This window comes from Aythya fuligula, chromosome 5, assembly GCF_009819795.1.
Source record: "Aythya fuligula isolate bAytFul2 chromosome 5, bAytFul2.pri, whole genome shotgun sequence".
NCBI lineage: Eukaryota > Metazoa > Chordata > Aves > Anseriformes > Anatidae > Aythya > Aythya fuligula.
The window spans coordinates 28,544,677-28,570,259 of record NC_045563.1 but is presented as its reverse complement, the minus strand read 5'-3'; the positions used below and the strand labels follow the sequence as shown (position 1 = coordinate 28,570,259).

Below are 25,583 nucleotides of genomic sequence, written 5' to 3'. Positions count from 1 at the left end.
GTTTACAGAACCTCAAAACAGTCTAAAAAAGGTGATTATGTTTTGAAAACTGGACATTGTCAGGAAGTGGTTTAAGGAAATATAAATGACCTGCCTTCATCAACAACTGTTATGGAAAAATTTAACATGTGCTACAGATAGACTACTGTCAAATGCTGATTTACCAAAATAGGGATGAGAAGTATGTAGCACAATATCAGTTCCTCAAAATCTTAACTTTAAATATGTGCTTTTGTGTTCTGCTGGAGTCAGCCCTTGCACATCCTCATGTTGACAGGATAAACATTTCCACAAAATGATTCCACAAAATCCAATGCTCCTGACTGAAGTAGACACAGTGAAAGCACCTATAGTGAATTTGTTGCAATTTAAATCTCTTTATGATAATGAGCTATTGACACATGCTAAAATCAGACCAGTCTCTCTTGGTTTCAAGGAAGCATGTGATCTGCCTGGATCTAAAGAAAACATCATAGATTACTTTTATGGAATTCTTCTGAGCTTGTTTTGAAATAAAAACTAATGTGGCAATATATACAGCAATTACTATCCCCACTTAATGAAAATCATTAATTTAATGAAAATCGCTATATTTCTTTACTAATGTCTTCAGCATAATGGCAAAAAAAAAAAAAAAAATGATGGTCTTAAGACTATTGAAGACCTCAATCTTCTACTACAGAAATAGTGCAGATTTCTCCCCTGGTATTACTTCTTATCCCTGATATCTAAGACAGAGTACCATTGGTGGAAGAATATTTTGTTCTTAGATTTATTTCTGACAACTACTAATATCAGTTTCATAAAAATACTGGTATATGCTCACTATAATCTGCGCTAAAGCTCTTAACAGCCTCAGATCACACCCAAGCGTTCTTTAAGACCAGGGTGACCTGTTCAGGCTGACTGATGATGGAGAGGCTCTACCTGGTACTGCGGACCCCACTGCTGGCCACTGCTCAAAGAGCCCATTGCCTTGCTCCACCTGTGCAGGATGGAGCACACACTCTGAATGCGCTTCTAAATTATCAAGATGAGAGTCTATTAACGGCTGCAAAGAAAGTTCAGATGGGATTGTGAAATTTCAGAAAACAGCAGCCAGAAGAGGTTCACTTCCTACAGGAAAGAGAGCAAGAACAGGCTGTAATTGCTGGCTACTATTGTTTCTAATCAGAGGACCACTAAGTGCCTATAATTGCTGCCAGCTGCTCAGCAGAGGTCAAAAAGGCAATCTGAATGTTAGGAATTACTACAGCAGAAATAAAGAACAAAACAGATAAAATTGTTTTTGCCACTGTGTGGATCCTAACTGGAAAAGCAGCATAGATAGCACTTGAAAAAGAATGTTCCAAAGTATAGAACGGCTTCCATACAAAAATTACTCCATAGGAGCCACCAGCTCTGTTTCCCCAGATCCTCCTTTTTGCCTTAATGGAAGGTGTGCGTGATGTTTGCCTTATTTGGCCATCATGAATCTCCCTTGTTCACTATGACCTTTCAAAGGTAATAGAAAAAAAAGAGTGGCCTCACAATGACACCAAAAAGCTTCCTAGTACAATAATTCTTAAATTTCTCTGCTCCAGGACACTCCAAAGGCTCAGTACACACACTTGTCCCACAGGAGGTAATGACGTAAGCTGCTTTCAACTCAGACCCCTTTGTCAGAAAGGAAATGCCCACCAAAACAGTGTAAAAGACTGTTAAAAAATGCAGTTTTGTCTTTAGCCATCTAATTACAGAGTTTCCACAAATGGTAATACAAACTAGAACTATACAAAATAAAATTTTCTTACAGAACTTCTCTGCAATGGTGAAATTCCTCTCCCTTCCTTGACAAGGACAACATGCAAGCTGGGAAAAGGGAAGTGTCTGTCACAACAAGAGAGTGAACAGAAGCTAAAAAATTAAAGCCTAAAGCTTAACACAGCTGTGAGGAAATAATTTTATTCATTTATTGGTAAATTCAGTTACAAAGAAAACATCATCCAAGAATGTCTTCACAGGCTATCGCCATTACTATATTTTGTCATGCCTGAACGTGGCTCCATAGATGCAACCAAGGCTGAGACAATCCTGATGACAATTCTTAAATTTGTGTAGCTCACAACAAAATGTTTGTTCCCAATATAATTTTGAACATATGTATCTACATGGAGTGCAAAATCACAACTCTATGCCACAGCATTAGTTTTTTACTACAGATCCACAAGAAAATGTTCATCCTCTCCACCAAAATTAAGTATTCTCTTCCCACTTAGCCCTTCTTTCTCACCACTTCCATATATTACAGATTTTTTCAGCTTTTTTTTGTTCATTTTCTTGATTTCCCTATGAGTCAGACATATGGGTTAAAAAGTAGTTACAGTACAGAAGCCATCTTCCTAGACTGTGACAATGCTACAGTGGGTTGTATTTCCAACAAAGACCAGCTTTAAAGTAATCTTTGCAGGTTTATTTGGGAATAAGGAGGGAATCTGACCAGTTGAACAGGGATTATAGAACAGCATGCTTTAGTTAATACTTTTCTTTAAATTTCAAATGCAATTCCATATGAACAAAAAAGTAACGTGGCTTTGTGAGACAAAAAAGCAACTCTGTGCTGAGATCATATGTATAGGAAGCAAACAGGCTTTAAAAATCTTAGAGGCCTTTATAAACAGTCAGAAATACTTTAAAATTCAGAATGATCTCTCAAGTCCACTCTTTCATACATATGGCACACATTAAAAGCACACATGAAAGTGTAAAGAAACTTTTGTTATAATACTGTTAAGATTCACCAGAGGTCTTTTAGAAATAAAATTACACAGGAAGTTACTTCAGAACTGCTTGAATTTCTGCTTAAAACAAACACAAATAGTAATTTTGGCTTCATTTACCTTAGTGTATAGGACTTTCATTTATGAATTACAGTAGTGCCAGTGCCTACCTTAGGGGAAGGAAAAAAACTTCTGTAGAAATCTGCATATATTATATATGTATTATATATGTAAATATATATGTAATTATACAGCTTTCTACTGTCTTACTGATGCCATGCCTCCTCACCCCAGCGTTTGTCTATATCTATCTGTAGTCCCCTGTTATTTTCAATTTTTTTCCAATATTTCCAGGAACCATTTATGTCCTGTCTTTGTACAATGCGTACAGTTATAGGGGTTTGATCTACAAAAATGAAAATCTACAAAATTAAAATCTTAGATGAAGAGACAAAGATGGCAAACATGGTATTGCAGTTATGTGATAAGGCTGCTAATATACAAGTAAATAGACTCAGGGTTTGAGGCCAATCAAAGAGAGAATATTCAGTAATTCCTGAAGTAATATTTTTATTTGTTATTTTCTCCTAGATCTTCCTTAAGAAATAGCTTTAACTGTTACTTTTATCATGCATAAATGTTTATGTCAGGATTTTACATATGAAAAACAAGTTTATGTAATTATCTCCTCATGAGGGAGACACTTCAGTATACAAGGAAAAGTTAGTTCTCCCCTTGGAGAAAAAATGTTTAGTTAATTTCCAAGATTGTGACAGTTTGGATAGACACACTGCAATTAACTTATTAGTTAAAATAGAAAACAAAGGATAAGAGTAAATGAAGTTCCACAAGGATTTTCATAGAGGCTTATGCTGTTTAATACATTCATGAATGACCTAGAAAAGGGAGCAAACAGTAAGGAAACAATGCTTACTCATGCTAGAAAGTTATGGTAGTAATGCTAAGAGCTGACTGTGAGGATTTTCAGAAGGCTCTTATAGGACTGAGTGTTTGGAAAATAAAAGGGTAAATGAAACTTGGTGTCAGTAGATCTAACTGGGGAAGTTCAATTCTTCTGTTGCATATATTGAAAAAAATAACAGGTTTAGAACTCACTATTTTCACTCCAGAACAGGTTTTGGCATTATGTTAGATCCACGAAAACATGGATTCAGTGCTTAGGAACAGTCAGAAATACCAAATCAAATATTAGGAAATACTGGGAAAGGGATAGAGAACATACTTATGCCACTGTAGAAATGCAGGGTTTGCCTGGACCTTGAATACCTTCAAAAACAAGAACAAAATGCTTTATGTATGAAGCCAAAGAAAACCAAATTGAGAAAGATAGGAAAAACAAACAAACAAAACAACAACAAAACCAAAGAGAAATCTTTCATCATACAACAGGAAGTAGACCTGTGAAATTCCTTGTTGAAAGACATTATGGGCACCAGGTGAAATTGGACATGCTGTTGAAAGAGAGATCCACTAAGAATCATTGAATAGGCAAAAAAAGGTGGTGCAGTTGAACCTCATGAAAGGTGGTGAGTTGAACCTCATGAAGTTCAACAAGACCAAGTGCAGAGTTCTGCATCTGGATCAGGGCAATCCAAGCACAGATGCAGGCTGGGCAGAGAACAGATTGAGAGCAGCTGTGATGGGAAGGACCTGGGGGTGTTGGTTGATGAGAAGCTCAACATGAGCTGGCAATGTGTGCTTGCAGCCCGGAAAGCCACCAAATCCTGGGCTGCATCAAAAGCAGCATGGCCTGATTCTCCCCCTCTACTCTGCTCTCATGAGCTCCCACCTGCAGTACTGCCTTCAGCTCTGGGCCCCCAGCACATGGGCCTATTTGAACAAGTCCAGAGGAGGGCTACAAGGATGATAAGGCACTGGAGCACCTCTCCTACAGACAGGATGAAGGAGTTGGGGTTGTTTAGTCTGGAGGAGACTGGGGAGACCTTATAGTGGCTTTCCAGTCCCTGAATAGGCCTACAGGAGCTTGGGAGTGACTCTTTTTCAGTGAGCGTAGTGATAGGACAAGGAGCAATGGTTTTAAACTGAAAAAGGGTAGATTTAGATTAGATATAAGGAAGAAATTATTCGCTGTAAGGGTAGTGAGGAACTGGAACGGGTTCCCCAGAGAAGCTGTGGATGCCCCATCCCTGGAGGTGTTCAAGGCCAGGCTGGATGGGGCTTTGAGTAACCTGGTCTGGTGGGAAGTGTCCCTGCCCATTGCAGGGGGGTTGGAATTAGATGGTCTTTAAGGTCCCTTCCAATCCAAACCACTCTATGGTTCTATTAATGAACAGGCTCAGAAAATTCCTTCAGTTGAAAAAGTTCAGAAACTGAGAAAGTATTAACATGTGCTTGACTTGTTCATATCCTTCTGGTCCATCTGTGGTCTCTCTCAAGTGGAGGATAGTTGATGAAATGGGTCCTTGGTTTCAATCAGCAGGGTTATTATGTTCTTACTGTCATAGCTGTAACCTAATAAAATCAGTGTTTCTGGTTTAGATGAAGACTAACTTCACTCCTATAACACACAAAAAAAATCTATTTAGGTAAGTAATGGAATTTTTGCTAATTCCATCCCATAGCAGCTAGAAATAGTTAACTGTGTTGTTGTTGTTTGTTTTATTTTTCCAGGAAAAAATACATCTCTTTCTGACCTCCCTACATGTGTCATTTTACATCTAGCAACATCAATTCTATGCATAGTACCTAAACAGTACAGATACTGATACATGTTGGAACATCATATGTCAGGAGAATTGTCGATTACTTGGAAAGAATCCAAAGAAAAGCATTAGGAAGACAGTGAAGTAACGGAGAAGATTGCTGAGGGGAACCTGTAAATACTTCATCTCTGAATGTTTTTAAGAATAAAATATCTTCTGGAAATAACATGAAGATACATGATTCTGCATAGGGACAATAAGAACATCTGGCTCATGAATCACCTTATTGTTAGAGGTAAAGAAAGTATTAGAGGAAAAGTATAATATTCACTTCTCTTTTTCTTATACTCTTCTTAGCACCTACTTATGAACCGTACAAGGAGCAGGACAGTGGACCTTTGGCCTGACCAAGTACAACTATTCCTCTGTTCTTAAAAGGATTTCCTTTTGAGGTACTTTTAAACAATATTTTTTCCATGGGTTAATGATGTCATAGACTACTTTTCAAATAATTCAGTTACTAGAGGAAGGTGGACAGGAAACCTGAAAATTTGAGGAGATAGAAAAAAGGACATGTGATCAACTCTTAGTGAAAGTGCCTTTCAGTGACAATGTTGTTATACTGATCTTCTGTTTTTGTGATGAAGGGAATGGTTATCTTTGTGAGAAGAAAAACTTATCTCAAAGATAAAAAGATTTGAAAGTTTCAGTAAACATTTATTATTAGATTTTTAGATTATATGATTTTAAAATAGTTTTTAGTTTTAAGGAATATTCAGATGTAGACTCTAGTGTTTCTAGTCAATAAATGATTCTTGAATACTAGCACCATCTTGTTTTTATTAAGTTGGTAAGTGAAAATTTTCATCTGAGGAGCTGAATAGAGTAAAACAGTTTGAAAAAGAAAGCAGATGAGGGGAAGATATCGTGTGCAATCCCTACAGTAAGAGTAGCTATTGTCAGGTACAAGAATAAAGGAAAGTAGATGCTCTGATGTGCTGAATGGGTGTTGAATTATGTAACTCAAGCAGATAACAAAGTTTTTGTGAATTGTAAATTATGAAGATGACACTGAAAAACAGTGGTTGGATAAACAGTCAGTTTGGTAAACTGAACACATGCAGACCACACACACTGAAAATAGATGAGCAGAAAAAAATGTAAGAACAGTGAACTGCAAATTCTTTGTATATGTTTAGCAGACACTACTCTCAGTAACAAAGGCTATGAAAAAAACTTAAGGGATATGCTCAACTGATAACTGATTGGCACTCTATGCCCAAAAATGTTTCATAGAACATATGGGTAGTTCAATTGTAATACTCATAGTTGAAAAAGGAGATAGAAATATTGCAGACAGTATGTAAAAGGATTACAGGGTTAAACAAATTACTGAAAAAACATGCCTTAGAGTGTAAGACACTAGATCTTAACTTTCCCAATTTATTAAAACAAAAAGGAGTGATTGAATCACAATGTTAACTGTGAGAATGACACCTTCATCTGACAGGTAAAGATCCCACAAAATCTGGTGGTGTAAAGATACAGTTGCACAGATTCCATCCTCTGGCAGAAAGGATTTATCCCTGCTAGTTGCTTCAGGGTGGTTCTGGCACTGTCCTTATGTGCAGTTCAGTGCATCAACATAAGAAGCCTGAATTTCTTGGAGTCAGTACAGAGTGGTTGGTGCCTCCAGAGTGGCTATTAAAAGTGAATAAATTCACCTCTAAGTAACTGTAACAATTGAGATGTTTTATGCTTTTATCTTACAGAATGTCAGACTAGATGATCCCATGAACCCTCATGGCATTAAGCTCTCATTAAGATCTATGTATCTACAACTTACTAAGAAATGAAAACAAATGAGACTAACAGAGAAGCACCTACTATTTTATCATAGTATATTATATCATGTGACAGTTTACAGACAGTTTCACTTAAACAGTTCCTTTTCAAAGAATTATGCTACACTTGTGACTTTCCATTGTTCTGGTGCCATAGCTGACTTTAACACTAAGCTCCATACTACTGTACGTAATTCAGCAATTTTGTATTTTAATGTTTCTGGAATTCTTACTTTAGTACTATCTGGTTCAGGGAATTTAATTCTTTTTTTTTTGTGTTTTGTTTTGTTTTGTTTTGTTTTTTCCCAATTTGTTTCAAACAAGCTTTATACTGATAGTTCAAGCTTGATGGAAGTTTTTCCAGACATTCTCTTTTGTGTTTGAACAAACATATTGAGTTTTTAAGATTTGACATGTTTCTCCTCAAAACCCTTTTTGTATTATATTACTTTCATTTCCCAGAGATTCCCTTATTTGGACATGATTTCCGTTTTCCAAAGGATGCCCTAATAGCTTCCTCCAGTCGGCTATTTCACCATGTCATTGTGTTTCCTGTTCTTTCAGAATTTCAGTACTTCATCATTAAAATAGAGGTAATAATTATGTGCTTATGTTGCGAGGTTATTTATGAAGCTGCATTTATGAGACTCCATACTCGATTCTGAAGTAAGGAAGTGTACAAAAAGATCATGATAGAATTACCTGAAATCACAATATCTCTGAATTTCAGACAGTTCCTAAGACAAAGACTTGGGAAAAATATATTTTATATCAGTTATTTTTTAATATAAAATAAAGACATCATCATCTTCAATTTTACTTGTAGCTTCTGTGAGCTCAGTATGGCTTTTCTAAACTGCAGAAAAACACGGTAGTACACCAGGCAGGATATTGAGAATATTGGGGATGGGAAGAAGAGATTAATTTATTTTAGTAAGTGAATGCAAGAAAAACTTTATTTGTTTTATTGCAAAAGAAAAAACTAACAGCAAGCAATGTTAGACTCATAAAATGAAAAGCATTCAGAACTCTGTTGAGATGATGATGGGATACTCAGACACCATCTGAGAATTTCATCATAATGATGCCAAGAAAGATATTGCTTTCAAGATATTACTTGAAAAATACTTCAAGCATTATGATGCAAGCATATATTTGGACAAAGGTTCAGTGGTGGTTTGGTGATCTACAAATTTAAGTTGTTCTTAGCAGTCATTAACCCCCATGTCCTAGTAGATCTGCTGGCACTGAAAGGCCAGGATCTTCCATGGCATGTTCCACCAAACAGGGAAGAGGTCAGAGCACCAACCACTGCTCTGCTCCAGCACTGTGCTGGTGAAAGTGGAGAGCAATGACAGCTGTGGGACTGGGACAGGGGTTCCATCATCACTGTGCACATACTGCCACTGTCTGAAGGAAGAGGAAGGACAGGCAGAAGCAGAAGCAAAGGAGGGCAAGGAAGAGGCGAAATGGGGCCAGCCCAGGCCAGGCTGCCAGCTGTGCAGAGAGGCACAAAAATATTACAGCTGTCACAAAATTATCAACACCTAATTTCATATTGTTTAGTACTGTATTTCAATGCCACTTAGACCTTCTTTCCTACCATAGTATGGCATGGGTATACAATCCTTAACATCAGGCAACAAGGCAAGCTTTGCCCATAATACACAAAACCTTTTTCTCTCTACTTATTGAGTTTACTCGACAGGGTGAAAATAAATAAATAAATAAAAATCTTGTCCTGAAAAAAAGCAACATCAGAAGCAGTATCTATGCACTTAGCCATTCTGGGTAAGCACCTGCATCAACTATATTTGGACAAATACATTAAAAACACTTTAAAACAAACACTCTTTCCTGGCTGGAGTTCATGACACTTTTCTACTAGATGAGTTTGGAAATAAATATTTTTACAATTTCTTATAAGCATGGCTTGTTTTTAAAAAAAAAAAAAAAAAAAGTCCACACTGCTCTTTTAAAGTAGGGCAGAGAAATGAGAACAGTCCCGACTGAATAATTGGAATGAAACTTTAATTGGAGTTTCAAGATCCCATGCATTGAAAAGAGCTCATCGTCTCCAAGAACTGGCAAAGTGTTCCTAGATTCACCACACCACAGCTGCTGAGCTTTACAAATTCTACAAAACTGAATAGCCACATAAGGAAGTTTTAAAATCAGTAATCTTGAGATTCACACACAACAACCCAGAAGCAAAGTTACTTTACCTGAAGTAACAAAGCTGCTGAATTTGGGGAAATTTTTAGATATTTTCAACATATAATGAGCAAATATGTACTTCACTTCAAATGAAAGGTTCAGTTAACAGAAACTTTGCTTATTTTAGAATCTTTTGTCTCTAATTCAGAGCTGTTGTCAATTGTAAGGCAGAAGGATGCAAAACACGATAGAAGTAGCAGCACACACCTTACAATTCCTCATGAAAATGGTTTGTATTTTATCCTCTATGTGAAAATCATTCCAAGGTGTCTGAAAACACTGAATGGAATACAGATGAAAGTAACTGTTATAACTTCCATTTAATGTACAGAGGGAAAGAAAGTCATTTGCTAAGAGCAAGGGACTACAGCATTTGACACAGTCCACTGGACTTAAGCAGTTCGGATAATAACACAGACAGAAAATGTACACACTTTCTTCAGAGAGAAAACTATACATTGAAGTGAAAAAAGCTTTTTTTTTTTTTTTTTTTTTTGTGAAAAGAGATGTTTTCTTCCTTATTTTGCTAGAGAATTTTCCTGTTAATTTTCAAATCAAACAGACTACACAGTACATGTTCTACCTTTTCTAGTACATACTATAAATTACAATTGTCATTAGCTGAATTTTTTATTGTATTGTAATGGCTATGTTAGGGAGTACACTTCTTCAGTTTGCAATGGTAATTCCAATTGGTTCAGATGATTAAAACACACCCAAATAATTATAAAACAATTAAGTACTTTTTCATGGAAAGAAGATATTCACTATTTTTTTTTTTTAAATCTATGGCTTATGATCTTAGTGTCCCTTAGTGTTTAAATTGTTGAATAAAACACTGGATGTGCAACAGCCCACGGCTTTACCTGTAAAGCTGTATATGGAGAGGTACTTCTCGGTCCTCATACCAGCATTTTTCATAGAAACCATCCAATTCTATTATATTATCTCACTGTGTCTATTAACTATTTTAAATGCCTGTACAAAGATGGATTTCTCCTATAAGCTGAAACTGCTTTATTTTCTAGCTTGTCATAGCAGATTTTGAAGAATATACTATATATTACATATATTACATATATATATTACATACCTTACTACAGTTTCAAGATTTATAAACATTATATACAAAAGAATAAAATACAATAAAAAATGTTTAAGATATTACTTATCAATTGAAATACTTGCATGTCTGCAGTCTAATTATCCAAAAAAAAAAAAAAAGACATGCATAAGTAATGCAAATAACATGAGTTTTCTCTGTCTTTTCAGGTAACTGGTTAATTTGCTAAGATTTTACTTTTAAGTGTTAAAGTGCATCTTGAGAAAACCCATTCAAATAATTTCAAAAAATGTCATGGTTCTTATTTTAAAATAAAGTCCTGAGAATCATTATCAAGATATAAAACTATCAACCTGTAATGTTTTTATCTTGAAGTTAAATCAAATGAGTTTGAGTTTGTTTCTTTCATCAGGAAGTAATTTATATACAAATGAACTTCCCTTTGGAGACTAGAAACTTTTTTTAACTTAGGAGACAAAGGAAAAGGCAAGGAGTGATTCAACTGCTTAGCTAAAGCTGACTGGTGCCATTTCGGTTTCCCCACAGTATCTGTCTCATACACCTGTATGGAGCTGACAGATAGAACATGCAGCACTCTTTTGGACTGGCAGTGAGAATCCAGACAACATAGCCTAAAGTGCCTGTAATGGTACTAAACCCTACGGTTTAGGTACCTGAATGGCTCTGAAATGTCTATCACTTTGGAAAGCCCCAAATTTGCTGATCACATACTGTGCAGTTTTGTTTTCCTGAAGTACTTTGTCTTCCAGATGGCATGTTGGGATTCCCAGTTCCCATGGATTCTTTTTGTCAGGCTTTGTTTGGCAAAGCAGCTGAAAGTGTGCGGAAGCTTTTATGAAACTATTTGCGACATGGTACATCCAATTCCTATTCCTTTTATAATGTAAAACTGTGTTTTTGTGTGTCCCCTCCACGCACGGGACACACAAAATCCAGACTTCCAATCAGCTTGCTCACAGTCTGGTGACTAATGTTCCCACATCCTACCCTGAACTTTTAAAGTCAAGCATCTCTTCACATCCCTGTAAGGTTTAAGGGACACTTTCCTTAGGTCTGCTAGACACACACAGGTTGTGAGCGCTGCCCTTCCCCTTATGTTGTGCTGCCCAGGTAAGTTACAGCACTTCCCCCCTTTGGCACTTCCCTCTCTCCTCTCCCAGGGCTTTAGCTCAGAGCATCTCCTGCTTGCACGGTACAAATAGACAGGCTTAAACCACCGCAATGAACTCACAGGGTCTGAGTGTGCTCCGGCAGGCTGGGGATGAAGTGGATGTCCCTGCAGGTGATTCTGTAGTCGTCCCAGTCGGAACACTCGCAGAAGGCTGAAGGGCACGGCTCCGTGCCCTGGCTGCACAGCACCAGCACCAGCACCAGCTGGAAGGCTACCGGCAGGCACTGCATCTTCTCTGCCCACTCTCCCCCCGGCTCTGCCCCTCGCTCCTCCGAGGGGCCGGCAGGAGACGGGCGAGCCGCGGGGCGCCCGGCGCTGCCCGGCCGGGGGGCGCCGCCCGGCAAAGGCGGCACCGCGGGGCTGGGCAGCGGCGCCTCCGCCCTCCGCAGGGTCGGGCAAGGTCCGGCCGCAACCCGCGCCCTCCCCCTGGGGCACCATCCCTCTGCCTCGCCCCGTTCCCAGCGCCCGGCCCGCCCCGGGGTCCCTCCGGCATCCCCGCTGCCCACCGCCGGGCTGGCTCCGCTACGGGCGGCGCGGGTGGGGTGGCCCCGGTGGTCCGTGAGGGGCCCCTGCAGGCACAGCCGTTCTGCCGGGCCGTGCTTCTCAGCAGGTGGGAGCCCGCTAGCTGCCAGGTAGCTGTGGACTAAGTGCAAAGAAGTTGATAATACTGTTTTGTATTAGAAATTGCAGCGAGTGGTTTTGAAAAGCACACGATAAAAGAGAGCGAAGCGGAAAGAATAACTTTTCCTGAATGATCCGGAAAGATAAAAATCCTTACGCCAAATGAGAAAGGGGAAATATCTACCCTTGAGAGAAATGGGGTGGGACCATTGCCACCTCCAGTAGCAATCTCCTGTGGTCACTGGTAGGACACGGGTACGCAATGGGCACGATACAGAGGCTCCCACACTGCAGGAGTTGTACCTGCATCTGACAGACACAGTGAAAGCTGAAAAAATCTGGTTAATGTTCATTTAGTTATGGGTTTCTTCATAAACAAAAGATGCTCCTTCTAAAAACAAGTATTTAAAAGTAGAGAAAGACAAGGAAAAAAAAAAGAGATAGTTGAATTGTTGAATTCAATGAGGACAAAGAAAGCTCTTTAATATTTGCCTCAATTCCTTTTACTTTTTTTTTTTTTTTTTTTTTTTTTAATGCCAATGTTTTCTCCTTCATGCAGATTTTGTGCATATGTGGGTACATGAGAAAAATGCCAAGAGCAAGTCAACAAAAATGTTTGTAACTCTCTAGGGAGAAGGAAACTGAAAAAGGCAACCTACTCACAGTGAAAAACTAGATCATGCTTTTGGGTAGATAGCTCCCCTGCAGCCTGATCAGTGATATCAAAAAGATATGAGTACAAAACAGCAGATGTTATGTCAGTGTAACTTTTTACCAGTAATTTAAGTAGTTTCATCCACAAATACAATTAGTACCCTTAGCATATATTTTTTAAGGTGAGGAAATAATACCATGCCCATGAAGAAACAAAATATAAATCCCAGTTCTGCAGACCTGTTAGAACCTAGACTGTGTTTAAGTGAGGCATCCCATCAGACACATTTATCCCTTTTAGTTAAGGGTGTTTATATATATATATATATATATATATATATATATATATATATATATAAGGACATCCCAGTGAGGGTAAGGCAAGCTGAAGCATTCTCCACAGCTGGACTGCCCTAGGCAACTTACAGTGCATTGACTGCGATTCCTTTGGCATTTGGGACTTATACTGCTGTAGCCACACGGCCGTAATTTTAAAAAATGAAATGCACATACATCAAAGACCAAACAAGAAGAAAAGTTTAGTTTACTTTAGAAAAGCAGAGCTAGGCTTGGCTTGGGTCCTCTACCCAAAGACAGTAATCAACCACTTAGTTTCATCTAATGCTCTATGTGTTATAAAATTCAGACAGTGCTTCAGCTGCCTACGGGATTTTCCTAGGATATCAAACTTCTCTGCTGGTTTTCTTGTTCTTGCTGCCAAAGTAGCCAGCTTGTCCTGGGGACACTGTATTCCATATTAGCAATAGGACATGAAAACCTCCATTCCTTTTAGCATGGGCAAAGAAATAGTTTGGATGACACAGGCTGACACAGAGGAGTACATCTAGCAAAACAAATGGATCACCAGAGGAATCTGTCTTCTCTTGGATCAATGCTCTTAGCTGTCATGAGTCTATTTTACACTTGATTTCCAGGCAGTGGGTAAAAGCCATAGCTGTTTCACACAGCAAACAACATTGCCTGACACTGCCAGAGGCAGCTTGTCAACTTTGAGCACTAGCATTAAACTCTTCTTCCAGCTTAATCTCTGTCCTCTCATAACTGCTCCTGAAGACCCAATGCTACTAGGAGCACAACAGAAGAGTCCTTGCTTTTCACAGCAAGCAAGACCTGGTTAGCAGGAAGAGAGCGGGGAGGTGCATCCCCTCTTTAATGAAAACTGGGGTGATTTGTTACAACCTCTTATGTGCAGTCTTGCAAACTCTCCTCCCTCACTTTTATTCTGATGTCAGCATTACTTTTTATGTACTTTTTGTGAACTAAGCAAAAGAATAACAGTTTTATTGGGGGACAGGTAAGTAGTCCCAGAATTTGAGTCATTTCAGTAGGTTTTCATGAACCCAACCATACTCATTTATTTGGTGTACTAAAGATATCCTTATGCTACTTATCTTTACTAATAAGCTACTCTATTAGCTGCTCCATTGTAATAATGCTTCAGGCTCTTTAACTAGAAGATGGCTAAATTGTTTCATTCTCTTTCACTGAAGGCAAAGTAATTTGAATTACATTTTAGTTAGTGGGAAGAAAAGCATGTACGCAGATATTGGTATTAAAAACTTTGTTATGTCAGCTGCTCCGTGGCAGCCACAGAAGTCCAGAAAGTGTTAATGGAAGGAACAAATACCTTCCCAGCTATTACTAACAGAGCCAAAATGGCAACTATTAAAGACTGCAGACCAAAGAAATGATAAAGCTGCCATCGAAGTTGTAGATGTTCTAAGTAGATTTCAAAAGGATTAAGAACCATAACGTGTTTTCTGGACTTGAACCTGAATGACAGAAGCACTGGATTCAAGGCCTGATAGCCTTGAAGGAAACAGGACAAAACTTCAGCCTCAGGAGAGCTCCAAGTCTGGGTGTGTTGCCTCCTGGGCTTTGAGACCTGTCTTGCATGTTCAGAACTGGGAACACTAAGAGTTTCGGGAGAAAAAGGGCTCTTGCTAACTGCATTGTTTTTCCATGGGCACTTGCTTAGCTCTCAGAAAAGTTACGCTCTGAGCAAGATGACATTGTTTACATTACAGTTTCTCACATATGCCGAAATGTATAAGGACCTTGCCAGCAAGGAATCTGCAGTCAGAGTTTGTTTCATTCTCTCAAGGCTCTGCCCTGGCCAACCTCCCCACCCCATTGCCAGACACCCTCTGCACAGGCCCCAGGGCTCCATGCCAGCATAGGCTTGGGCACCCAAACTTGGCAGGAGCTATGTGAAGGTTGAACTCAGGCCTACTCCTGCAGCCCTTGCTGCTGGCTGGTTTCCCTGTGTGTGCTTGGGACCTATACAGAAGGCAGCATTGTCTCTGATCTTCTCTCTGGTCCTTTCTCCTGGATGGAACATCAGTCCAGTGATGCCACACCAGGCCAGTCTCCAGATCCCAACATCCTAGCCTTGGGCCTCAGTGAGCCTGGCCTGATATCTGGCTGATGTCCCAGCTTGGCCACTGCCAGACCTCATCCCCATGGAGGTGCCCAGTGCCTGGGGCTGCTCTCAGCAGCCCTGCTGGGGCGATGACATGGGCCCCAGTCAAGTTGGTCCTTGCCCTGCACATGTTGGCAGCCATGCTTTGGCTTTCCCATGACACCTCTTCGTTCTTCTGTTCAATGTTTTCCTTAACAGGCTGGTGGATGGCAGAGCAAAAAGTACAGTTGTAAAGCTACCTATAGCCCCAGGCTAGTGAGGTATGTGATCTCTAGATCAGATTTTAAAATTACTTTGGTAGCTTACCAGGTTGTAATTCAGAAAAGAAAAATGCAAGTAACTACATGCAAGAAGACTCCTCCTGCCTGGCAGAAAAATGGTACTATCATTCAATTATTCCACTTTGAATTTATAGTTATTTGGAATACTTTATCTGGGTTTGTGCACTAATTGCCGAGGCACATGTAAAAATACTGGGGATTATTCAGAGGGTAGTAAATAAGGAAAATAGAAGGATTAGGAACATAACCTGCATCGAAGGAATTATGGAAGAGTGTTGTTTAGCATAGGTGAGACTTCAAATATTTTTAAAGGTAGAAAAGAACAATAATCAGTTCAAAAAAAGAACAATAATCATTTCTGAAAAGTGACATTTAACAGCTCAGATTGACTGGCAACTTGCCAGACCATGTAGATTATGAATAAATGTTCCTTTCTTTTATGCTTAAAATCACAGTGTATTAAAAGTATCACCCACACTTGTACATACGCAACTATATATACATCCTAAGAACAGACATTCAAAATCCCGTATGCCTTGAGTGTAACAAAATGATGTGGTTTTAAGTGATGGGTACTGCTTCTGCTCTAGTCCTAATGAACAAATAAAACAGAAGTCAGCTGTAAAACTGCAGATTGCAATTTGTTTTCCTGGTGCTTACCCTCCCTCCCCTTTCCCCCCCCACCTTCCCTCCCCCACCCAGTTCCTATTATGTTAACCATGGCAAAAATTGACAAGTATATTTGACAAGTATATTTTTCCACTGTTACAGACACTCCCCCTAGTGACAGCCATGGTCACTCATCGTGTACTTATCTCAAGCACTGTAAGGCTCAGAATTCCATTTTTTTGGGAGGTTATTTAAAAACAAACAAACAAACAAACAAACAACAACAAAATAAATTACTCTCTGCTGCCAGATCTGATATAGTATCTTGGGTATCTTTGCACTGATTATATGTTTAACATGCAAATCAGATAAACCACAACAGGTTCTTCCAAAGAAGCAATTAGTTCTAATTGCTGTTCTACATAAACTCCCTACGGGATTACAAGATGTCAACAGTTAAATCTTGTAATATCTGTATGAGGAAGTGTTCAAACTGGAGAAATCATTCAATAAAGAGTGAAATAAAGACTTAGGATTTTTTTTTTCTTCTGATTAATCAACAAATTTAGCCATTCTAGACATTTCTAAGATATGCCAGTTACAATCTTTTTCTATTTCAATATTTGAAATAATTTCTGTCAGAAAAAAATACATTAGAGATACTGCTTTGACGTTGCACCAGTCATCAGTCCAACTGTTTGACTAGCTACATGAAGGAATGTTTTCTGGGTTCTTGAAGATTCTTGTCTCTATAACCAACTTATCTCCAACTTCAAGAACACACAGTTATGGAATTTTATCATTATGGGACTTAAGGAACTCTTGTGCTTCTCATTTTGCTTTATTTCACACACACACACAAAAGCCATGAAAAAGCTGTAAAAAAAAAAAAAAAAGTACTCAATTGACTGAAGACTAAATACTTCTTCACACCCTCCCTTCAGATAGCAATATGGATTGATAAGATTCCCCTTGAGCCTTCTCTTATGGAGTTATCTCTGGAGCTGAATACTCCTGGCTGTCTCGGCATGTCAGTAGGTCCCTCAGCACATTCCATTTGGGCCAAGGACCTACATATGTCAAGTATGCTTTACCTTATCTTTTTCCACCAAAGGTAAGTCTTCCTTTATCCAGACTTCCTCCTAGTTTTCTTGCTCCAGATTTTCCCCCTGGTTTCTGAGGCCTTGGATTCCCAAAGGCCAGTCTTGGTAGAAAAGACTCAGGCAAAGAAAGCATGTAGTACCTCTGCTTTCTCCATCCCCTGTGTCATCAGGACTCCTGACCCCATGAAGAAGTGGGCCCACATTTTCCCTAGTCTTTGTTTTGCTACTTACATACTTTTAGAAGTCCCTCTTGTTGCTATTGTCATCCCTCACCAGACTAGGGTACAGAATAGAATATTGCTGCTCTATGTACTATTACAAGACCTTTTCTTCTTGTCTGCATTCATCCCATTTATCCTAAAAAACTTACAGTTGTTTCACACCCCCAGATTATAATGCCTGTATCTCTGCATCTAAAGTCAACTTTCTAGACATCTTTGATTCCATTCTGTTCAACCTTCATCTCTTGCATAGGCCTCCATACTGAGAAATAGCATCCAGCAAAAACTACTCTGCCCTCATAATTCAGACTCTAGAGGAATCTTGCACTTTTGTTTGACTTGGGTCACGGCATATACCTGCCTTGGTTTGGAGACCAGCACTGTTTAATAAAGAGACTTGACTCATTATTATCACACTCATACGTCAAAAATGGGTTTGAAGTTTACTGACTTAGGTGACAATACATCTAGTCCACAATGCTTTCCCTTCTTTTATGATAAAATAACTAATTTTTTGAGCTCAGTAAGTGATGATTCTTTAAGCCATTTTTTTTTACATACTTAGGGGTGTCTTCTCTTTTCTTTTTGATTGATTACTTCTGAAAGAAATATCTAAACAGTCTCCTGCAAGCCACAAGAATGATGATGACCTGTCATGGATAAGTGGTGTAACACAAAAAGAGACCACTCATGACAAATCCAATAATTAAAAAAATTCAACTTAAGCCTAACAACAACAACAAAATTATAAACAAATGTTTTTTTTTCTTTTTTCTTTTTTTTTTTTCTGGATTTTCTATTCTTGAGGTCTGTGTCCTGAGACTCCCTGTACATATATTTTTATATATAGCAATGTGATGGTTTGTAATAATCTTCCCTTTTATTAAAAATGGATGCTCATTCTTAAGTTTATGAGTCAAGGGGTACAACGACGTTAAACAAGCAGCACTAGCCTTAGGGAAAAAAAAGAAAATGCTGGCCTCTCTAAAAGCTATCATTGTCAAGTGACTGTTGCAACTCAGTGCCTTAGATAACAGAGTACAGTTTTTGATTTCATATAACATGAAAGTGTTCTGTGCTTGAAAAGTTAAACAACTTCCTTAGAAATATGTCTGGTACAGTAGATTAATAATGTAGGTAAATCATTGATTTCTCACACATACTCTAAACTGAAGAGAAATTCTGTAGCAATCCTATTCACTTAGATTTAATATCTTTATTACAAAAGCAAACAAATAATTCATCACATTATTTTTCTCCTCTATAGATATCTTAAAATTAGTTCCTGGTTCCAGCCACATCCAGGACACACTCCTTACCCCTTCAACCACTCTGTGATTGCCCGAGAGACTACTGAGTCAGGAAAGTAAATATGCATATGGATGAATTCCAAAAGACTGTGAAGGAGCAAGCCCACTGCCAGGTGCAAAGGTGGGAGGATAGGAGAGCTTTCAGAGAGCTTGGGAAGTTTCAGGGCATGTTCCTCAGAGACCTCTATATGCAGCCTCATGAGATGAGACGAGAAGCAGAAGCTCTGACTCTTGCCCTGTATTTAGGCCTGCCAGCACAACTTGACCACGCTGCAGTTTGCTGAGCAAAGGCCTTGGCAATGGTCATGTGCTGAAAGCCAGGGATGACATTTCTTCACTAATTATTCACTAATGCTTCAGCTCACAGTGACGTGAGTTATACCATCCCATTTCTGTTCTATATCCCAGAGTAACTCACCTGCCTTCGGCTCAGGCAGCAGCAGGGGCCAGCAGCAATTGCCAGGGCTGTCGGTGGATGCTGCCAGTGTGTGGGGCCTGTCTCATTCCTGAAGTGTGCTGTAACTGTACAGCATGCAGTCCTGCCTGCTGCATTAAAGGCTTGTGGGGGAGCCAACAAACAGTCCTGCAAGTCAGGAACGACGCTAGCCGGTATGGATATCAGCCACACTTTATGACTGTGCTTAGAGGCTTGGGGTAGCTCCTTGGAGTGGATACCAAAGGCAGCATGGACATACGTTGGTTTAAAATCATATGTACCTTGGGCTTGAGTGCTTGCTTACAGGTGACTTGCAAACAAATTTTAAGACTTTAGGACTGTTGCAAGCTCCATCCAAGTTTCAGAGACACAGTCAAATGTTTCCTGTGATCATTCAAAACACACTTTCACTTTTCTCTCTTTAAGGCTTTTCAGCACTGTAATCTGTTTTTGCTCATTGTTACCGCACACACTGGTGGTAGATACAACATTCATGACCAGGGAGATGCCTGGCAGAAAGCAACAAGTTAGGAAAAGCTGTAGGAGAGAGACAGAGGTATCATCCTTGCCACAAACGCGTGCTGTTTGAGGTGGATCATCTAGGCGTCAGTCTCCTCACGCCCGTGGCGTGGGGCACATACACCTGCTTTGACAGGGCAACAGCTTTGGTTTCAGCACTTCTTGTTTATTTCACTATCATCTTTGGCAAATGTCAATGTTTGTAAACGTTAACGTGCATTTTGTAAAGGTGTATCTTTTACAAGCCTTTATTAACACCAGTCACGGCCTGTGAAGGGCCCCGCCCTGCCCTCCGCCCTCGGCTCTGCGCCGCGGCCTCTGAGGTGCCAACGGCCGGCGGGCAGGGCGGGGCCGTCCTTCAGTCACCACCCCTGCAGCCACCCGCCGGTCGGCTCTGCCGGCCGCGCCGCAAAGCCTCTTGGGAACTGAAGTCCTCCGCTATGCCTCCTCCATGGCCGACACCGGCCGCATGACTACACATCCCATGGAGCTTTGCGGGAGTGCCCGAGCTCCCGGAAGGCGGCTGCGGCCGCCGGTGGCAAGGCGGCTAGTTCAAGTTGCCATAGCGGCGAGGTGAGGGGAGGGGAGGGGAGAGGAGGGGAGAGGAGGGGGTGCTGCGGGGCGGGGGCTGCGTGCCTGGGGAGGGCGGGGGGCTGCGTCGGGAGGGGAGGGATAAAGGGAAAGGGAGGGAGCCCCAGGGGGTCCCTCGGGGCTGGGGTGGGCTGTAGGGTTGGGGGTGGGTGGGCGCACGGCGCGGGGAGGCTGGCACGGCGATACCTGGGCGCGGAGGGGTCGCCCTCTGTGCCCGGGTGTGGGTCGGGCAGGGGCCGTGCCTGGAGGGTGGGTGCAGCGGTGGTCCCTGCAAGCGCGGCGGGGGGATGTGGCCGTGGTGTGTGGTCTGCCTGCCGCCTGCAAGCTGCTCGTGGCTCGAGCAGAAGTGCTGAATGGAGGGGGCTGTCCTGTGCCCTTCTGCAATGGCCGTAGGTTTTTTTTTTTTTTGTTAAGCTCAGCCTTAGCGATAAGGCTCCAAACGCGGCTTTAGCCACAGTTTCCTAGCGATGGAGTAGCCTGTGTGGAGATAAACAAATAAAACCCCTTGAGAACTGATCAGGCTGTGTGTACTGAGTTTGTCTTTTCCTCACTTGAGCTGGAGCAGTTGCTGTGGAGACTGTCAGCTGCCTTCGTGCTTGCTCTTATCAGGAACGTCCCCACGAAACAGAAACGCCTGTGTTCCAACAGGGAAGGCGGATGCTGAGCGTTGACGTTTTCCTTGGTGCAAAAGATGTTTTAATCTGTCTAGGTGGACTCAAAGTAACAATAAAAAACAAAAAAAGGCAACCAGTAATTCTCGGTCAGGTAGGCTTTATGATTGTGTGCTAAAATCGGTTTAGCGGTTTAGGAAAAGTGTTAATGCTCCTCTTTTTTTTTATTTTTTATTTTTTTATTTTTTTTGTAAATTATAGCAAACGCTCATGCAGAATATTTCTACAAATTTATTCTTCTGTATGGTTTTATTTTTTTTTTTTTAATCTAAAATAAAACTTCTGCAGTTCCTTTTAAAATGAGGATGTCACTTTATGTGAAGCGAGACTTCTCCAACTTATAAGTGCCTACAGTTCCTCTTAAGTTGCCCGCAGGAGCAAAGAGGAATTCTGCTCAACCATAAGTGGAAAGTTTTCTGCAAGTGCCCTTGTGTATAGCATTTCTTCTGTTTCCTTCACTCACTAGCCTGTCTTTCTACTTTGACCAGTACCTTAATGAGCTATTTTTGGCCAGCTGAAAACAAACATTGATATCTTCTGCTGTAAATCATCATTTCCTTCTTTATTTTTATTTTTCCTACAGTGTCATAACTTTTCTGTGCATTTCTTATGATTGAGATGCTTCTCAGAATTATGTTTTGAGTGCATCAGTCAACTATTGTTTTTCATTGTCTTTTTATCAGTGCCTATCTTTCCTCTGACATGAGTTGCCATATTCATCTACCTAGAGGTAAATGTAGCATTGTGTTCAGAGACTTGGTTGCTTTTGAGTTTGGGAAATTTTTAAGGATGTAGTTCCCATCAGCTGAGTTGCAATAACTGCCCTTTAGTATTCTGCTGGCTTATAGCATTTCATCTTGAAATGAGTTAAAACACTTCTGACCATTTCAGTGTTCTGATGTGTACTTCATTTCTCTATCTACTAAGGTATACTTAAAAAGCACGTTTTTACTAATGTGAAACTGGTAATGTTGTAAATGATGTTATTTGGGGGCTTGTGGATCTAGAAGGAAATGTGACATGGTGGAAATAAGAGTTCAACGCAGACAAGCTGTATGAATTGCATAATGTTAAGGTTGCTTTTCTAAGTCTCATGGGGTACTGCTGTGCAATATTCTACATACAGAGTCGATCCAGCCTATGCTTTTCTGCATGGTTTGGGAGGAAAAGAGAATTTGCTTCCTGTGAAACTATTACTGCGGTTTTGAAGAATCTAATTTGCCAAAACAACTTTTATTATGACTTTGTAGTTGAGGAAAAAATATGACAGGCACAGACCATCAACCATTTGGTATGATCATTAAAATTAAACGTGTTTCAACTGTAAGTGTGATGGGTCAGGCAAAATATGCTGGTGCATAGGTACGTGAACAGGTAAAGGCTGGATTCATGTGGATTAATGTCTCAGGGTTGGATTCCTGTTCCGTCTTGGGACTGATCTTGTGTTTCGTTGTTAGTGTGACCACTAATTCCATCCCTCCTTTGCTTGGTGTCTTAAAAATATCTTCCAAAAATGCTTTGAAACTGAGAACCTTTGTTAAGCTTTGCGGAAGCTGTTGTTTATTGGGTTTTGAGTGCTTGTGCTGCTTCTTGTGCATGGCGGATGAGAACAGGAAGAGATGTTTAAGCCCAGAGAACTGACAGTGTTGTTATAGGGGAACTTAAAAATTACTCTAGAACAGGTGATGCCAGATCTGTTCAGGAGAAGTATTGTTTCATGCTTATCAGTGATACTTCTGGTTTGTGCCCTAGAATGGGGATCTCACTGATACCTACGTGAAGTTCCAGTAAAGACTGACAAGGAAAATAAAGCTTGTTATCGTGATTAACAAGACATAGTAAAAATGAAAATTAGTACACGTTGCTTTGGTACCAGTGGTTAATTCTTTTCTTTTTCTCTGCCCTTCAAAATTCTCCATGTTACCTTTTTGCTAATGCACAATGTTTGTGCTTCCTCAGCCACATTTAGGCTTCATTTCAGCTGATTGGAGTGAGAAGTTCTGGAGCAGTGAATGCTGATATAGGCAGGAAGAACAGGCTTTAGTGAGATAAGGGCAGAAAGGATGTGATAAATTCATCATTTCAGAAAAGAGTTGTAAGGAATATTGGTGTACTTGAGCACAAACTGATTATGTTGATTTACTCTTTCATGTCAAAAAGGTTTCTGTACAAGTCTGGCAGACAGAAATTTACATCATAAAAATGTAGTATACAACTCTGGAAAAACGTTGAGTGGCACATATATAAAATATATCATAGCAATTGAATCTAGTTCCACTGGGTGTGGTGGTTTTACTGTGCTGGTTTTACTGTGCTAGGCAGCTAAACACCACAACCACTCTCTCACTCCCCCTCCTTAGATGAGGAGGGGGAGTTAAACTTCTGCATTAATGGTTAGAAGAATGATACCTTTACTGTGGCTTTATTTTTTGTCTGCTACAGGACCAAAAGGAATTCAAAATTTTGCTGGCCTATTTCCTTTTCCCCAAAGTAGATTCAGACTTACTCTCCAAATATACGTGGTCAACACCAATCTTATTGACAGTGATTCTGTGACCTCTAGGCAAACTGCTGCAGTGCATAATAGTTTGAGCAAAAAAGTTCCATATAACTTCAAGTGGATTTTCTTTCCTTTGCCTTCTTTTAATGACACTGCATTGCCTTCTTCCGTAGTATCTCCAGTTCTCCTAAACTCCTTAAATACACTGGTTCTTAGACTTGCTTCCCACAATTAATTATCTGGAGTTACTGTCCTAGTTGAGCCCAGCTGGTCTGAATATAGCTTAGAAATTAGTGTGAGGCAAGGAGGAAATTCTGTTCTGCTAGGATAAAAAGACAATAGCTCAGCTGGAAGGGACCTACAAAGATCATTGAGTCCAACTGCCTTGCCTCCTGAGGGCTTCATCATCAATTTTCCTCTGCTCTCCTGATGTCTCCACTGTATGTTTTTCAGAGAGAATTTGTTTTGGGCTATGGTCTTAGCCTGGGTACTGAACACCTGGCTGTGATGAGGGTGCATCTATTAGTTTAATTCTGTCCTAATGGGCTCTGCTTCTTGCGTCTTGGCCACTGCTTCATGGTGTGAACAAGCATAATAACTGAGGAACAGTTGGTAGATCAGCTCCAAAAGTACATCCTGCTTCAAAAGTACATCCTGCTAATGAATGACAAACACCTCTCTTGTGAAGAAAGGTTTAGAGAGCTGGGCCTGTTCAGCCTGGAAAAGACCCAGGGGCGACCTTACGGCAGCTTTTCAATACTTAAAGGGGGCTTATGAAAAAGATGGAGAGCGACTTTTTGCTTGGGCAGATAATAAGAGGACAAGGGGGAATGGTTTTAAAGTAGAAGAGGGGGGGATTTAGATGATAGGAGGAAATTCTTCACTTAGAGGGTGGTGAGGCGTGGGAACACATTGCCCAGAGAAGTTGTGGATGCTTGATCCCTGCAGGTGTTCAAGGCCAGGCTGGACGAGGCCCTGGGCGACCTGACCTAGTGGGTGGCATCCCTGCCAATGGCAGGGAGGTTGGAACTGGATGGTCTTCAAGGTGTCTTCCAACCCAAGCCATTCTGTGATACGATTCTAATACAGTAGTCTGAGTAGTTTTGCTTTGGCAATGTTGTGCAAGTTGAATCTGTTCAGTAACAATCAGGATTTAACATTTGTTACCTTTTCTGGTCTTCCTACCTAGGTTTCAAGATACTAATGGCACACTCATCCAGTGATTCAGATGACTTTCTTAGGAGTCGAATAAGAAGGCAGCCACCTTTGAGGGCATCCCTCAACAGAACTCGGAACAATGGTGCTGAAGAAGTTACAGAGAAGATACATACTTTAGCAAGCACTTTACAGGTTGCTTACAAAATACAGTTTTAAAGTATATTTAGAGTATGTAAAATAGAGTCTAGTTTCCACTTCTGAAGTTTGGCAAAATACTGTAGTGCTGGGAAATGTTGCTTTCTGTGCAAACCAAAAGGGTTTATGAAACTGATCATATTGCCTCTGAGCTGAAAGTAGGTGGCTTGCTGTGGTCTGAGATAACAACTGTATGAAAGTGTAATAGAATATTCTTAGAAACAATGATGTGTTTGGCAATGGTGTTTATAAAACTAGCAAAATGAATAATGCAAAATTAACCTTTACAGATTGTTAGAAGAGGCATTGAATTTTGTAGTAGAAAACTCCAGCCCCCTCTTAACTGTCTTGTACTGTATAAAATTTCTAAGTTCTAACTAAAGAAAATATGTAGGTACTCTATTGCTCATAATAGAGCTTACAACTGAAATTATTTCTAGATGTGGCACAGCATTGTGAGAAGCAGTGTGTGTAAACTTATAATGGATTCATCCCTAAGTAGGAGAGCGTTC

General features: G+C 40.2%; 2 protein-coding genes across 3 annotated transcripts in view; one reads left to right on the top strand and one right to left on the bottom strand.

Moving 5' to 3' along the window:
* TSHR (thyroid stimulating hormone receptor) overlaps positions 1-11,989 on the bottom strand; it is a 66,276-nt gene extending 54,287 nt beyond the window's left edge. For both annotated transcript variants that reach the window (XM_032188805.1, XM_032188806.1), the window contains exon 1: positions 11,820-11,989. In XM_032188805.1, the coding sequence (XP_032044696.1) occupies positions 11,820-11,989 (170 nt within the window). The remainder of the gene's footprint in view (positions 1-11,819) is intronic.
* An 8,478-nt stretch (positions 11,990-20,467) lies between these two features.
* The window catches only part of CEP128 (centrosomal protein 128), a 111,707-nt gene continuing 106,591 nt past the window's right edge, over positions 20,468-25,583 (top strand). Inside the window, exons 1-2 of the mRNA XM_032189461.1 lie at positions 20,468-20,529; positions 24,908-25,068. Of these exons, the coding sequence (XP_032045352.1) occupies positions 24,922-25,068 (147 nt within the window). The 5' untranslated portion in view covers positions 20,468-20,529; positions 24,908-24,921. The remainder of the gene's footprint in view (positions 20,530-24,907; positions 25,069-25,583) is intronic.